Here is a 17875-nt window from a genome sequence, read left to right as displayed (position 1 = left end):
GAAAAAGTAATGAGCTTTAAGAGAAAGTATCTTGAATGTGAAAATAGTTTATGGAGGACAGGTGGTTATCTGGAATTCTGTCCCGTTTCATTGTGCTTTACTCTCTTGGTGATGTAGCTAATGGTCTATACGTATGCTGATGAGGACACAAGTTTCACTTTATCTTCGAATAAATTTGAGTTCACGTCCATTAAAACCTGATTACGTGATGAATAAAAATAGCCACTTAACCGGTGTTTGGTATATCTATCAACTGGTGTTTGTATCCCTATTCAAAAGGAACAGTGTAGGAATAATAAAGTGGAGTGGTATCATTTAACCCATATGTTGGGAATGCTTTTGTGTTATAATAAAAGACTGTTGGGGTGTGCAGAGAAGGAACAAGTTTTGCGTGGACTCCGATGGTTTTGGTGATGATTTGTAGACTCACCTGGATATACCTTAAAACCCTTTTGAAGTCCTCCCTAATACTATGAGTTAAAGATTCAAAATGTAAAATGGGGCGTCTACTTACTCATCTCCTTTGTAAGGCACAAAGGTTTTGTTTTCTATCTTATTGGGGAGAAAAAAGTTTTCTGTAAAAGAACGTTATATCCTTTATTGTTAGTCCCTGAATCAGGTCATCAAAATTCTCCAAACTTGTAAAAGTTACAGAAGGAAATGGGCAACATGCAATAGGGTCATTTTAGGAACACATTATATATATTCATTATATCTATGAAATATATGAAACTGGTTGCTAATTAGTCTTCATTAGCTAGAAAAATTATTTGTGATACTTTGTTTTACTTTATTTTTTTATTTTAAAGTAGAACTATTAAAGAATGTACATGGGTTTTAAGAAATGTTAGGGAAATTAAAACAATATTTTTAGCATCATATACCTCCTCAGTGTCAGAACATCTATAATGCTTTTCTAAAAAATCCTGGGTTGCATACCTGAAACCTCCAGAAAAAAAATAAATTGCTGAATGTATTTTGATGGTTACATTTCCTTTGTTTCTCTTGAAACTCCATCTGCAGAGTTTAGTGAAGGAAAAACATGTAGCCAGACAGCATAAAATCGCAAAGTAACTAAATACAGCTGTAACTTCTCTGTTTTAGCTAAGCCAAGTTCATTAACTACTTGCCAAGATTTTGAAAATCACATGGAACTAAAATTACAACCCATAGCACTTCAAGTTCCGGGTACAATTGAAGCAAGAAAGGGTTATGTGATAAAGTCTCAGGTACATATATTTACTAATGTAAAGACATGAAAATTAGTTGTCATATAAGGGCCTGTATACCAGGAGTCAAATTTTAGGAAAAACAGCATATCCCATTTAAGAAATAAAAGCTCATCATTTACATAATCTAATTAGATCATCCCATGGTCATAGTATACTTAGTATATGATTTCTTCCAGTTACCTTTATTTCTGAGTCATTTCTGGGAGAAATGCAAACTAAGCAAGAAGTCTCTCAGCCCACCTCTTTCAAACTATAGCCATGTTATTCATTGAATAGTAAGTGCTATTTTCTAAGAATAATTTAAAATTTTATGTAAATGAGTTTTCTCATATCTCGAGTAGTTTATTTATATCCACCTGGAAATTGGTCATCAGAATTGACAGTAACCTCCCAATCATTTTAATTATTCTTTCAAATGACTCAGAAATAAAGGTAACTGGAAGAAATCATATACTAAGTATACTATGACCATGGAATGATCTAATTAGATTATGTAAATGATGAGCTTTTATTTCTTAAATGGGATATGCTGTTTTTCCTAAAATTTGACTCCTGGTATACAGGCCCTTATATGACAACTAATTTTCATGTCTTTACATTAGTAAATATATGTACCTGAGACTTTATCACATAACCCTTGCATTTCTTGGCATATATGTTACATTTTGTGAATTTAAGAAATTATATTCCATAGTACAGCCAGAGAAAGGGCCCAAGTGTGGGTATTACACTATCGTTATTCCCAACCTAGATTCAGAATGTCTATGTTTATTAAAAATCCTGAGCAAACTAACTTTGTTCATGGGCAACTATAAATACCCTGTGAAACCTTGAAAGCTTGAGCCGTCTCCTGAAGCAATTGTAAATAAATTCAATGAGGGTCCACTGGCACTGGAGAGAGAAGAAATCTAACACATAGAGATAATCAAGGAGAGCCTGGATTGATTTTCTTCACACCAAAAAACTTATTGGATATGTTTTTTAAAAAATTCTACAAACAAAATATATATATAGTATGTGTGCATGTAATATGTGTATATATAGTATGTGGGTATGCACACCATTATGACCAGAAAACTGGATGACCAGACCACCAGCAGGTAGCTATTATGCACACTGACCACCAGGTGGCAAATGCTCAAACAGGAGCTGCCCCCTGGTGGTCAGTGCGCTCCTACAGCAAACCTCCTGTGGCCGGCCAACCTCCCTTGTCCCTCCCCACTGCCAGCTGGCCCCGATGGGCCCCAATCGGGACTGGGCGAGACAGACCCAATCAGTCCCAATCGCCAGCCAGGCCAAGGGACTCCACCCATGCACGAATTTATGCAGTGGGCCTCTAGTCCTATATAATAAAAGGCTAATATGCAAATTGACCAAACAGCAGAATGACCAGTCTCTATGATGCACACTGACCACCAGAGGGCAGACGCTCAATGCAGGAGCTGCCCCCTAGTGGTCAGTGCGTTCCCACAAGGGGGGCACTGTTCAGCCAGAAGTTGGGCTTACAGCTGGCGAGTGCAGCGGCAGTGGTGGGAGCCTCTCACGCTTCTGTGGCAGCACTAAGGATGTCCGACTGACAGCTCCCAGACTGCAAGAGGGCACAGGCCAGGCAGAGGGACCCCCCCCCCAAGTGCACGAATTTTGTGCACTGGGCCTCTAGTATAGAATAAAATCTCTGCAGTTGGCAAACAGGCTATCTATAAACCCTTTATCACTGATGAAATTCAAACAATTCCTTATGTTAATACTTATTCTAAGTAATTATATAAATTATTGACATGGTAGGATCTTAGTTTAATAGAAAAATCTAAGTGACTTCATTGATTTCAGAGTTAACTTCTATTAGAAGAATTTATGTCATCTTTATAACTTGGACCTTAAGAGTTTGTAAAACATTAATGTCATTTGTAGTACAAGAATGTATCGTGTACACTCGAACATTACTTCTAAGTTACATTTTGATATGACATTAAACCTTGGGTCCAAAATCACTAGACTGGAGGGACATATTAACTAATTTTAACAGCCATGTTAATTAATATTATAACTAACAGCACTTAAAGTTTTAATTAGTTTCTGGTTGCTGTTGTTGTTGGAATTCTATACATATGTATGTACAAGGTAGCCTGTTTAAATAGAGTTATATTGATATTTTACTATTTTAAGGAACTTTCCTGAATATTCTACATTAAGCTTTATAAGAGTCTCAATCCTATTAAGCCTTATCTCCCTGATGAAAGAACCTTGGTACTATAATGAAAAAAGTCAGATTTTATTTTCATTTTTTGTTCTTAATTTTTAATCTACTTAGATAAATTAGAGTATGGCTATTTATAAACTGAATCAATACTCTCCAACATTCTTACCCAGACTAAGTGATAACAACTCTAATGACTAGTCTATAAAATAAGTATATGGGTTTCTGTGTAATGTATATTATCTAAATACGAGAAAATTCATGAACAGGTAGGGTCCCGATCAGGGCCGATCGGGGCCTTCCGGCTGCCAGCCAGGGCCTTCCTTCTGGCTGCCAGCTGGAGCCTTCCTTCCCTCGGCTGCCGGCTGCCCGCCGGGGCCTTCCTTCATTCTGTGCTGCCCTCTGGTGGTCAGCACACATCGTAGTGAGTGGTCCAACTCCTGGTTGAACTCCCGAGGGGGCAATTTGCATATTAGCCCTTTATTATATAGGATGTTTAAACATTTGCCCTTTGTATTTGAATTGGTATTCAAAAGCTATGTAACAAGGCATTTTACTTGTTATTTACATTTATTTGTTACAATGATAACCACCTATGTGGGCATGTTCAGAGGGTTGGGGGTGGGAAGAGAGGTTTGTAGTAGAGAGACCAGCTAATATGCTATTGTATTAATGGAAGTGAGTGATACACTGAATTTGAGCAGTGTCAATGAGACTGCTGAAGAGGGAATGGATGCAGAACATACTACATCAGAAAATGTAGGATCCCATCATTAGTATTTTTTGAAACTTCCCAGGTGGTTCCAATGTGCAGCTCAGTATGAGAATCACTAATTACTGACAGATTTAGGGCCTCAGAAAAGCACTATTCAGGTTGACTTCTAGGTTTGTTGTTTGTTTGTGTGACTGCTCATGTCATTCGTGGTTGAGAATATGTTAAAGGAATAATTTTGTTGCAAGGATTTCTTTGTTGTTGTCCAGGTGTGTGTTTGTATAGAGTTCAAAGTATATGGAACAGCTAAGAATTCAATGGGAAAGTATGGTGTAGAGAGGTGTACTTGGTAGTCATTGAAGAAAAGTGGTAGTTGGACTCATGGGTTTGTCCAAGGGGGTGTCTAGGAAAATAGAGCCAGTAGTGGAAGAAGAGCTTCGGAGCTGACTGGTAAGAATAATGGCCAGAGGAGAAGGCAGAGAGGTGGAAGCCATAGGCAAGTGAGGCATTAAAAAACACACACAATGAAATGAGAGTCTTACTCATGGGAATTAGTTGTCAGAAGTAGCAAATGGACAAATATCCATGATTTTTTTTTTTTTTTTTTTTTAGTTTGGGAATGTAGCTACTTTCTTCCATTTGAGGGGTCTGTTATTTGGAGTCACAAAACTCAGATGCTCAAAGTAATATCTTCTTACAGATGCACAACAGGATATTTTGTTATTTTGAGTGTCTTTTACACATGCAGGGGTGTGTGTGTGTGTGTGTGCTCATGTATATGGTATGTTGGCTTATATATATTAAGTAATTAACTAGCATTGTAAGGGAGAAGTCTATACACGCATACTTCTATGAACATGAATCATTCTAGAAGCAGGAAAGAAAAGGGCAATGTGTCAGGTTTACGCAGGAACAGCAGTCCTCTCACTATTCTTCTATCAGGGAACATTAGAGAGACAAGTATGTCACTGGTTGGCTCTAGTGAATGGTGGAGTGGCCATATTTAAATTTTTTACCTTTACATATTGGAACTGCCTCCTTTCATGGAAGTTTTCCACCCCAAATACGTGTTCTGTGTTGGTGCTTCTCAACCTTGCCAGTACATAAAAATCACTTGAGGAGCTTTTTGAAAATCTCAATGCCCAGGTTTCAGACCAGATCAGTTATATATAAGAATGTATAAGACCCAATAGTCAGCATTTTGAAGAACATTCCATGTACAACCAGGGTTTAGAATCGGTTTCTTCCATATCTCGTTGATCTATCTGACAATATTTCATAAATCCACATTATCTGAAAGCATGTTTCTGTCTTTTGGCTAACATTTTATTACGTAATACTCTAGCAGAACCATTAGTGGTTTTGAGGTAAAAATCACTGAATGCAGATTTGGGGGTTGTATTAGTCAGCTCAGGCTGCCATAAAAAAATACCATGGCCCTAGCCAATGTGTCTAAGTAGCTAGAATGTTGGCCTGTGCACCGAAGGGTCTCGGGTTCCATTCTCAGTCAAGGGCGCATACCTAGGTTCCAGGTTAGACCCTCAATCCCCAATCCCCAGCAACCAGTCGATGTCTTTCACATTGTTCTCTCTCTCTCGCTCTCGCTCTCACTCTCAGTCTCGTCCTCCCTCCCTCTCTCCCTTCCTTTCTCCCTAAAAAGCAATGAAAAAATATCCTCAGGTGAGGATAAAGATAAAAAATGCCACGGGCTGGGTGGTTTAAACAACAGAGATCAGTTTATTTTACAGTTCTAGAGAATGGACTGCTATCAGGGTACCAACATGACTGGATCTGGTAAAGGCTCTCTTGCTGGCTTATAGATGGCCAGTGTACTCACATAGCCTTTCCTTGTTGCATATGCATGGGGGTTAAAGGGTGCAGGGCAACTCTCTAGTGTCTCTTCTTATAAGGGCATAATCCCATCAAACCACCCTCACGACCTCTCTAAATCTAATTACCTCCCCAAAGCCCCACCTCCAAATACATCATGTCATCACATCAGAGCCAAGGGTGTCCACATAGGAATTGATGGAGGACAATTCAGTCCACTGCAGGAGTCATCATGCAGTTCTCTACCACGGTCTTCTTTTAAAACAGAAGACTTGTTTGGAACAATCAGTAAATCAACATAGTCCAGGACTCTGTCTGGAGGTAAAAACTGTCTTTTGGGGTTGTATATAATTCAATGGTGACACTTACATAACGGTAAAAAAAAGCCACAACAGCTTAACTGGATTCAAGTTTCACTGCCAAAAAGTGTAGCAGTTTTGACAGATACAAAAGAACATAAGTTTGAACAGAACCAGGCATTTCTGGTAGACATTTGGCTTAGTTTGCAACTATTCACCACTTTTGGATTTGCTCTTCGATGTCTTGGTGAACTCGGTTGACAGAGCGCGTGTTGTTTAAGACACGCTGGTGGCAGTATTCGTCTTGGCAGTGCTGCTGACGGATTTCCGTCTCACTTATCTTCATGGAGTTCTATGGACATGACATTATTTTTTCTTAGTTCCAAGTGAACTTTAGGTTATCTCACCCTGCATGCTGCAAATTAGTTCACAATATCTTTAATAACTCTCCATGGGGTGCATTGGAAATTCGCTCTATTCAGTTAAATCAATGGATTTTATTATGTTCTGTGCATTGAATCTGGAAAGAAAATTTCCATTTCTCATTTTGAAGCTTAAAAGTTTCTCAAGATTTTTCCTGTGTAGTATTATGCTTGTAATTACTGTGGCATTTGAGCTGATCTCTGTGTGTGGGTCTGTTTATCAGAGAAGGAGGGGAGGGCCTAGAGGGTGAGCAAGGAGGGATTGTCATCAGACTCCTTTACCCCTGCTCAGCTTAGTAAGAGGCCCCTATTGTGCATAGATTACAAATAACACAGGTCGTTTTCATGAAGTATAAAACTATTCTTATTATCACGCACCTGGCAGGGACTTAGCAGCTATAATATGCAGAAAATGTTAAGAAGCTGAGCAAATGAAAAGTGGTATGGAAACATCTTGGTGACTGGTTAGAGATATAAAACCAAGAGGGACAAAAAAAGATCTCTGCTTCACCTAGCGTGTGGCATGGGGCAGTGCACACTATAAATGTTCGTAAACTATTTGGTGAGGTAGTGATTTCTAGAACAATCCCAGGATGACCAAAGGGAGACCTCTGAGAATATAAAATTAGGTCAATTATAGAAAGTCTCATGGAACCCTCCCTTTAAGTGTCATAGAAAGCACTGCAGAATTCAGAAGTACAAGTACAATATAGGTTGTAAACAAAACCCGTATGTTGATCAGTGAAGGGACATATGCTCCGCAGCATCTTCTGGCCCGACAGCTCCTTTACTCAGGATCCCCGGGCCGGGCTCTGCCTCTTTGCTATCACTGAATAGAACGTCCGTGGTTATTTATCTTAGCTTCTGAAAACAGATTGTACTGCCAGGTGAATGAAAGAGACTTGAGGTTTGTATAATGATTTTACATTAGCAAATAGTTTTGAATTCCTATTAAAAGAGTGGTACATTAAAAACCCTCATCTTGCCCTGACTGGTTTGGCTCAGTGGATAGAGGGTCAGCCTGAGGACTGAAGGGTCCCAGGTTCGATTCTGGTCAAGGGCATGTACCTTGGTTGGGGGCACATCCCCAGTAGGGGGCGTGCAGGAGGCAGCTGATCAATGTTTCTCTCTCATTGATGTTTCTGAGTCTCTATCCCTTTCCCTTCCTCTCTGTAAGAAATCAATAAAATATATTAAAAAACCCCTCATCTATCAGTAATTAGCCAAAAAGAATTTTATATAATGTACAATTTCCTTTTAAGAACCCCAAAAGAGAGTTAATAACAGAACCCATTCAATGAGCTGCTTGGCAGGCCTGATGCACAAAGAGATATGCTTAGGTGTGTGCTACTGCTGTTGTTATTACTATTATTGGCCAGGTTAGGGATTTTAATTCTCCATGTACACCAGCTTCTGACATAATGCAGTCACTTGACCTCCCTTTGATGAAGACTGAGATATATTTCTCTGAGGCAAAGAGAACACGTTTTTCTACGTACATTGGGCAATTAACATACAGTTGCAGATGTTAAAATAATAGAGGTGATCTGATAGGTAGGGCTTGTCTCATCTAATTAAGTTTATTCTTTTCATAACTAAAAAAATATTTTTATCTTAAAATTCTAAATGAATAGACAATATAGAACTCATCTTAATTGGTATTTACCTAATTGGCCATATATTAAGCAAATATTAATTAGGCTAAGTACTGCTCTTGCCAGTTTGGCTCAGTGGATAGAGCATCGGCTTGAGGACTCAAGGGTCCCAGGTTCAATTCCTGGTCAGGGCACATGCCCGGGTTGCAGGCTGGATCCCCAGTAAGGAGTGTGCAGGAGGCAGCCAATCAATGTTGTTTCCAACTCTCTCTCCCTTTCTCTCTGAAATCAATAAAAATGTATTTTTAAAAATTAGGCTAAAAAATGAGTTATCAGTGAGGGGTGTCAGGCTGGAGAGTTAGAGGCACAGTGTCGTTCTGTTGTAGAGTGACTTTTTTTTAGAGAAACCCCAGACCTCCTATCATAGTGGGTAGCATACTGGCAATTGGGGCGGATGCACTGTGAGGCTCTTGAAGTGAATCAGAACCAGCAAACACGTTGGCGTCGGTCCAGAAGTGATTGTCTTCTTCCATTCAGTGGGAGAGGACAGAGCCAAAACTGAGAATGTAGAAGTCTCTTTTCCTACAAAATAACCTAAGTTTAATAATCTCCCAAAGGAGCCATAAATTTAAGTTTTATTCTTTAAGCAAAAAATTTAATAACATTTGCTAATCAAAAAAACAAGAAAATATATTGTAATTTTTCTTCATTTTTTCTATTTAATAGTGTGTGTGTTTATGCATACTAGAAGCTAAAAAGCTAATGTAACATATTACCGTAGGGAAGGGATAATATAATCATCCCAGTCCACATCTCTTACCTTGACTCATAGCTCGAATATTTCTATTCTTGGGAAATTACTGCAGCTTTGGAACGAAGAATATCGCTGGCGGATGAAGAATGATTCTGCGGCCTTTCATCCCTCACAATTTTCACACCCGCTCGATTAGTCTAACTTTGCAATCGCGCCATCTAGTGTTTAAATGTCCTCAGTGCTACAGCTCAACTTCCTTAGAAGCAAAATAATACAGGAAGTGAAAAGGCTACAGGTACCAATAAGCCAGCAACTGAGAAGTCCTCAGAAAAGAAACTCACCGCAAAAGAAAAAAAAAGCCAATTTATTCAATAAGTTCAAATCACTTTGGACAGCTAATTTTGAATAAAAACCTGATCAAAGGCAGTGAGAAACATGAAGAAATAAAAAACAAAAAACAGCAAGTTACCTTAAAAACAGTGTGCTTGGGGAGAGTAATGAATAGTTCGTCATTGAAATACTAAAACAGATTTTTTGTTAAATATACATATTTCTTAATGTCTCATTTATTTGTATTTATTTCATAAATATTTTATATATTCTATGTGGTCATACAAATTATACATGATATATTCCATATATTGAAATTATACTTATTTGACATTATATTTTTATATTTCTCTCTGTAGCTACCTATAACCTCACAAACTTGTCATTGAATTTGAAGGCAATACAACCTAACCTGGTCATAAATTTCTTTGGGTTAGAGTGTGGTTTGGATTTGAGTGGAATCAAAAGATGGAAATAGCTTAATACTTGGTTGAACTGCCCGTCCTTCCAGCTTGTGGTTTTGTTACTACTGAGGACTGCACCCGCAGGGGTCAGGTGATTTACAACATAGCACTAGAAACACAGAAGGGCTTTGATATGCAGGAAGTAGAGTGGTTTGCCAGGAAAAATAAATAGTGTCTTTCATGTCTTACCATTGAGTCTACTTTAGGCCTAGCTTTAAAAAGAAATTGGAGGAAGTATTTTTAGGAATTAATGAGTTTGGTCACAATTTTCAAGACATCTGGAAGACATGATTTTTATTTTCTTTACAAGCCTTTGAGATGACCTCTATATTGTTTATCAGTTGAGAATGTTAAGAGAAAAAATAGTTACTTAATTATGGAAAGAATAAAATTAGTTAATACAGGCCTTATCAGGTCATGTTTATTATTTTAATATCCGCAAAATGATTGGCAGAATGCCTCCTTTGACTCACTTCAGTGTGAAAACGGAAAACCTCAGCCCTTGCCCTACTTCTGAGGAAGGTGAAGTCCATGGTCCAGTCCCACTCCGAGATCTGGTCTCCTTGGCCTTTGTCAGCTCCTCAAGGACAGGACACTTCCCCTCACCTGGGTCTCTGTTTATCTGCTTTGCATTAATCAGGAAGGTCTCCTTCTGTTCTTCAGCTTTCACGTAGTTAATTCTTACACACACGCTTCAGATCTTGGCCCCATCATCATTCCTCAGAGAAACAGCCTCTAGATTAGTCCTCCCTTGATAGCATCTGATACTTTTCCTTATTACAACCTGTGATTATGAACTTGTATTATTATCTGCTTAATATCTGCCCCCCCCAGTTATAAATTATAAGCAGGCTAGAATAATACATTCCTTTAACTCATCGGGGTCCTAGCCACTGTGTTTCTGTAGCATCTAATACAGATTAGCTTTGGGAAATGCCTGGTGAAATCAACCTGAGTCCCACACTGAGAGGTGAAATGCCCATTGCCGCAACCCACTTAGTTTGAAGTCAGTTCTGCTTTCATCTGCTCTTGGGCCAACAGAATATTCACAGAGGCAGGGAATTTCGGTGCTTCTGTTCCAGCTTGTCCAGGTATATCCCTCTGGCGACTTGTCACTTCCTTCAGCGAGGTCTGAGAGTGGCTGTATGCTCTCATTACTGACAAAATCCCTGACCCCGTTCACTACCACTCTTCCCACTTCCTGGGGATCAATTGACCTTTTTACTCCCTGCTCACCCATCTCCCATTCCCAGATTAAAAAAAAAAAAAAAACAGAAAAAGACAACCTTCCTCCTTCTGTCTTTGCTGTCAGCCATCTTCATGGATTTACTGGGAATAGGGAAATAGAGAAAACAAAATATAAAATAACATTTCAGTAAATTATCCTGCCACTTTAATATTCAGCAGAGAATAAAAATTTGCATTTCATGTTAAGTTTTCATTGTTTATTTTTGTAGCACTTTCCTTTCCTTTCTAAAAGACTCTAAGGGTTCTCAACGATCTTAGAATATTAGACAAGCAATCATGCTGATATTCAATCATTTTCAAAATGGGCTCTGCTTAAAGCTGCAGCATGTCGTGGCAAGACTCAGGTATCTATAACCAATCACCAATGTCTTCTCATGAATGAGAGATATTTTGAGAAATAAAGTTAAGATTCAGAAGTAATTAGTTTTGACATTAAATACACACATACACACATATATAGATTTGGTATTTTTTTTGGTAAATTGTGTTCTATTTTATTTAAAGTCTGGTATATATTCATTGTTTTCAAAAGTTAACACTTGCTTAACATCAAATACACACAAAAGCAAAATGCTGAACTTTCAAACCACACTGAGAATTGCAAGTGTCCTTCTATGTATGTTTCTTTCCTTCCCACCTGCGGTAGCATCTAGTAGGCATCGTCACCTAAGTATGTATTTCTTGAAAGCTGGATTGACTGATTTCATTGCAAATTCATATATAATTCTGACACACACATGTATATTTGACTAAAAATAAATAAATAAACAGAATGCTATAAGGTTCAGTCCAAAGATGATCTTCACCCTTCTCTCTCCACAGCAACACGGATGTGCACACAGTGGCGTCACTTCTCAAACTGTATCTCCGAGAACTTCCAGAGCCAGTGATTCCTTATGCGAAGTATGAAGATTTTTTGTCATGTGCCAAACTGCTCAGCAAGGAAGAGGAAGCCGTAAGTCTCTGCATTTATTTCTACGAAAGCTTTTTGAGGGTTTTATCAGTGTTCTTTTTCTTTAATTTGAAATCTTTCCTTTGCCCTATCCTTGGATTGTGTTCCACTCTTCTGTGTATGGACATCACACACATTTAGACTTGACACACACAACTCAGGTCCCATTTTCAATCCCTTCTCTCATTAAAAAAAGAAAAATATGACCGAATAAATGAAATGAGCACTCCTTGCCGCTATGCTCCCCTAAAAGGTTAACTGTGGTGCCAAATAGTCGATGAACAAAGTGGATGACTTACTTCATGTTTCCTTTTTCATGCTGGGCCTCTTAAATCACCTCAAACAATGACTCCTAAGAAATCCGCCCTACTGCCTGTTTTTGTAAAAACAGCTTTATCGCCGAAACCGGTTTGGCTCAGTGGATAGAGCGTCAGCCTGCGGACTGAAGGGTCCCAGGTTCGATTCCAGTCAAGGGCATGTACCTGGGTTGTGGGCACATCCCCAGTAGGAGATGTGCAGGAGGCAGCTGATGGATGTTTCTCTCTCCTCGATGCTTCTAACTCTCTGTCTCTCTCCCTTCCTCTCTGTAAGAAATCAATAAAATATATTAAAAAAAAACCAAAAAAAAACAGCTTTATTGTAATTCAGATACTATACAATCAACCATTTGAAGTGTACAATTCAGTGCTTTTTACTATATTCTCAGAGTTCTTCTACCGTCACCAAAATCTAATTGTAGGATAGTTAGCACATTTTATCACCCCATAAACTTCATACCTGTTCCCCATGCTTCTCCTTTCCCAACTCTTGGCAACTATTAATCAGCTTTCTATCTCTATAAGTTCGCCTATTTTGGACATTTCATATAAATGGCATCATTCAACATGTTGTCTTTTGTGACTGGTTTCTTTCACTGTTTTCAAGGTTCATCTACATTGTACCGTGTATTGGTATGTATTTCTAAATAATATTCCATTATTTATTTATTCATCGGTTGCAAGACAGGCATTTCCATTGATTGGCTATTATTAATGATGCTGCTATGAACATGTGTTCTCATTTCTCTTGGGTAGAATTGCTGGGCCATATGTAACACTGTCTTCTGAAGAGGCTTCACCATGTAAACTTCCAATGTGTGCAGGTCCCAAGTTCTCTACATTTTTGCCTGCACTTGTTCTCTCTCTTATCATAGCCTTTCTAATGTGTGTAAAGTGGTATATCATGGAGGCAGGAGTTGCATTTCCCTCATGGCTAATGATTTTAAATATCTTTTCATGTACTTATTGACTATGGGTGTATTTTTTTTTTTTGAGAAACATCATAGACAGGACATTTCCCCATTTTATTTCAGCTATTTATCTTATTATTAAGTTATAAGAGTTCTTTATATAATTTAGATACATGTCCCTTATCAGGTCTGTGATTTGAAAATATTTTCTCCCATTCTATGATTTGTCTCTTCATTTTCTTGATTGGTATCCTTTGAAGCACAAAAAATTTTAATGTTGATAAAGCCTAATTTATCCAGTTTTCTTTTGTCACTTGTGCTTTTATTCAAATATCTAAGAAGGCGTTGTTTAACCCAACGTCACCAAGATTTAGTCCCATATTTTCTTCTAAGCCTTTTATAACTTTAGCTCTCACATTTAAGTTGTAAGCTCCACTTTCAGTTAATTTGTGTTTATGGGGTGAGGAAAGCATTCAGTATCATTCACTGGCGTGTGCATATCTAGTTGTCTCACCACCATTTGTTGAAGAAACTATCCCTTTTTTCCTCTTGGATTTTCTTGGCACTCTTGTCAAAATTGCTGCCTATTTGTTATATAATGTTGTCTGTGGCTGCTTTTGCACTAAAACAGAAGAGTGGAATAGTTGAGACAGAGACCATATGTCCCAGAAAGCTTAAAATACTTACTGTCTGGCCCATTACAGGGCGAAGAACAAGTCAGATTACATCATCTGATAGCTTTTCTGGGACCATTTTATATTTCAGAGGAAGTTCTACAATGAAAAGAAACAAAGCATTTAATCCCTTTGTAAAATTTCCAGGAAGATCAGGCTTCCCACCCCAAATGATGTGTCCTAGACATGACCAATTTTGAGAGACTTATTTTTCTGTAGACATGTGTTTCTCTATGTTTGGGGCATGCTGAAAATGGGAAGGACTTTCAATACATCAACACTACTTTTTCTCCCCAATAGACTTATTATAATTGCGGCTATCTCCCATTTTTCAGGAAAGTGAACAAATGCTTAAAATATTAAAAGGGCTTCTCTTAAATCTTTTTCTCCACAAATAGTACTTATGGAAATATTTGAAATTTTTTCAAATATCCGTGAAAATATTTCTAACATTCTCTCTGTGATGGTAGCAAGTTTTTAGGACAAGACCCTACACTAATAATATGTGAAATTAATTTAAAAACACACACACACAGCACTGTATGTCTCCTTTTCCCATTTGCTTTAATTCTAAGACCAATATTTAGAAAGGTAATATTAATTCTCTTTTTCTTTATACTCAGGGTGTGAAGGAATTAGCAAAGCAGGTGAAGAGTTTGCCAGTGGTCAATTATAATCTCCTCAAGTATATTTGCAGGTAAGAATTGTCCTAAACAAAACCAGACTGTATTTAGCCTGGCACTAACTTATGTTTGACGGTGAATAAAATCATTTTACTGCTTTGAGCTCGCATTTTGGCCTTGTAAAAGTAAGAGGCTTGACAAAGTGATGTCAAAGATTGCATGATGCTGTAATTTGTCATTTCTGAAGTCTCTCTTAGCTTCACATATTAAAGCTATGTCGCTTTGTACTTCAGTCAAAGTAGTTTGTACAGGTACCTTGTACTATTGTTTACGAGACGGAGCATGCTCCTTGGCTTGACAAGGGTTTGCCTGGGAGGCCAGATTCTACCACTGACTACTTACTTATCTTTATGCCATTTCTTATTCTCTTTGAATCAAAGAGTCCTAATCGGTAAAATGGCAATAAAAACACACATCTCACACATTTGTTTTAAAATTGAATTATATTTTTAACTAATTAACGTATATGTAATAAGTGCTCACTGCACTTTATTTTCTTTCATTTCCTCTCCCACCTCAGACTCATTGAAAAGACATTTGTAATTCAACTCTGTTAGAAAAATAGCTGTGCCTGGAAAAGCGCTCTCTCAGTGACCATATTTAACTTAGAGCCTGGGATGGGAGGCTCCATGTCTGTGCTCCTGTTTAAAAAAGCCAAACATAACATCAAAACCTATTAAATTTAAATAAAGAAATTGATGATTGACACGACTGCAGAGTATCTGAAATGACCGCTACTGTACTGGATAATAAAAATATTAAATTCTCTTTAAGTAAACAGGGAAAAAGGCTTTGAGAACCCTATTGCAAGTCTTTATCGTCACAATGGAAAAACTTAACTTCTCTTGAAACATCTAAGCAGACTTTTAATTTCAACTATTTCAAATAAGAAATGGTAGTTTGGCTTTTGGCCTTCAGTTTTATTATAGTTAGTCTGTATATAGTTAGTCTGTATAACTTGCGGAAATAGGCACCTTTTTGGAAAGTCCTGGTGTAGTAATGAAGAGCACAAACTCTAGAGTCAGAACACTGGGGTTCAAAGCTCAGCTCTCCCACTTACGAACCCCGTGTCCTTGGGAAAGACTTTTAACCTCTGGTGCCTCACGTGTCTCACCTGTAAAATAGAGACAATCATAGTACTTACCTCACAGGGATGCTGTGAGAATTTAACAAGTTAGCACAATGACTGACACATAATAACATGTATTAAATAACATAAAATAAGTTAGCTTTTATTTTTCATCATTTCCTTTTTTGTCTTATCGGTTAAATCTGTAAGCCATGCAAAACAGAAGTTCTTGCCAAAATGAAGAAGGGAGAGGGAATGAAAAAAGGCTGAAAGACTACAAAAACAACCCTCCCCCTAAATTCATTCAGGGAAAGGCTGATTTCATGCCACTTGTTCTTTAGCACCTAATAAATTGAAACAATTTCTGCTTGTAATTTTCATGTCAGTAGAAATGAGGTTTTAATTTTAAAAATGTTTGGTCTCATTTTTAACAGACTATAAATGGAAAGCTCACAAATTACTCCACAAAGAGGGGTGATTCTTCCCCTCTGAAATAAGGGATTGTACCAGATGATCTTATTTATAATTCTCAAATTGAACACACATATTTAATACTTTATTGAGGCTTTGGAAGGGAACTCATAGTCTTCAATCTAAGTCCATATTAGTATTATCCAAACACTTGTTTCTGTAACTGACAGAGGAAACCAAGTCAAGCCAGGCCAGGGGTGATATCTGATATGGTTCCTCAAGTCTGATTCTTAATAATTTGCAACATATTTTCTCCACATTTGATTAAGAGATGTTTGAATTCCTAAATAATTTTACCTACATAATCATCGCTTAACATTCTCGAGTTTATAAATATTTTATAACTAGAGGCCCGGTGCATAAAATTACTGCACTCTGGAGGGGTCCCTCAGCCTGGCCTGCACCCTCTTGCAGTCCAGGAGCCCTCGGGGGATGTCCGACTGCTGTGGAGGCAGGAGATGCTTTCGCCATTGCCACTGCACTCGCCAGTCGTGAGCCTGGCTTCTGGCTGAGTGGCGCTCCCCCTGTGGGAGCACACTGACCACCAGGAGGCAGCTCCTGCAGTAAGCATCTGACCCCTGGTGGTCAGTGCACATCATAGCAACTGGTCGTTCCACCGTTCAGTTGATTTGTGTATTAGCCTTTTATTATATAGGACGACTCATTTTATTCCATTGGCAAATTTAACCTCGTGTTTTCTTCACATCCTTACACCCACCAGATTCTTGGATGAAGTACAATCCTATTCAGGAGTTAACAAAATGAGTGCACAGAACTTGGCCACTGTCTTTGGCCCTAATATCCTGCGCCCCAAAATGGAAGATCCTTTGACTATCATGGAGGGTAAGTAAATGATTATCTTATACCCTCACAAAAAAAAAAAAAATCACTGTCTCTTGATTGGCCTGAACTTATTGAGCAAATGAGGGAAATAAGTAAATCCATAATAATTCCACTTATTTTCTCAGGTTTTTTAAGTGAAAAAATCTTCTCTTTGGGAGTCAGGGTTTTGTCTAAGTTTACTAAACATAATAATTGACTATCTGATTCCTCAGTAACCTTATAAGAATGAATGGAACTTCTATAAGTCATCTGTAAAATATTAGGCAAGAACTAGAAAATTCAAGTTCACTTTTGAGTCCAAGGCAATTTTCAGAAAATTCAAAAGTTACTATTTTAAAGTAATATATTTTTATTAATTTTGGTTTATTTAACTGATTTTAAGAGGTAGAAAAATATGATCCTCTGTAAGATAATGTTACTTATTTACCTGTGGGTTTCTTTATCTATATATACAGTGGGGCCTTGACTTACGAGTTTAATTCGTTCTGAGACTGAGCTCATTAAGGAGCTCGTTAACTCAAATTACTCTGTCAACTCAATGCAAAAAATTGGCCAGCTGGTATCTCAAAAAACTCGTTAGTCGGGACACTCGTAAGTCAAGGCCCCACTGTGTGTGTGTGTGTGTGTGTGTGTGTGTGTATTGATTTCAGAGAGGAGGGAAGAGGGAGAGAGAGAGAGACACATCAACAATGAGAGAGAATCATTGATTGGCTGCCTCCTGCATGCCAGGAATTGAACCACAACCACAACCTTGCGTGTGCTCTGACCAGGAATTGAACCTTGACCTCCTGGTTCATAGGTCAACAACTGAGCCACTCTGGGTGAACCCTAATTTTTAAATGCTGAATAGAAAATGATCTTTTAGTAAAGAT

At 38.0% G+C, this 17875-nt stretch overlaps 1 protein-coding gene across 11 annotated transcripts in view; it reads left to right on the top strand.

Annotated features, from left to right (window-relative positions):
* Positions 1-17875, top strand: part of ARHGAP24 (Rho GTPase activating protein 24) — a 537541-nt gene that overhangs the window by 501263 nt on the left and 18403 nt on the right. For all 11 annotated transcript variants that reach the window (XM_015567154.1, XM_006768662.2, XM_015567153.1 and 8 more), the window contains 3 exons: positions 11906-12038; positions 14561-14634; positions 16882-17003. In XM_015567154.1, coding sequence (XP_015422640.1) covers positions 11906-12038; positions 14561-14634; positions 16882-17003 — 329 coding nt within the window. The remainder of the gene's footprint in view (positions 1-11905; positions 12039-14560; positions 14635-16881; positions 17004-17875) is intronic.

The sequence above is a fragment of the Myotis davidii genome, unplaced genomic scaffold, assembly GCF_000327345.1.
Source record: "Myotis davidii unplaced genomic scaffold, ASM32734v1 scaffold420, whole genome shotgun sequence".
Classification (NCBI taxonomy): domain Eukaryota; kingdom Metazoa; phylum Chordata; class Mammalia; order Chiroptera; family Vespertilionidae; genus Myotis; species Myotis davidii.
The sequence above is the reverse complement of the archived record's forward strand: the minus strand, read 5'-3'. Positions and strand labels throughout refer to the sequence as shown.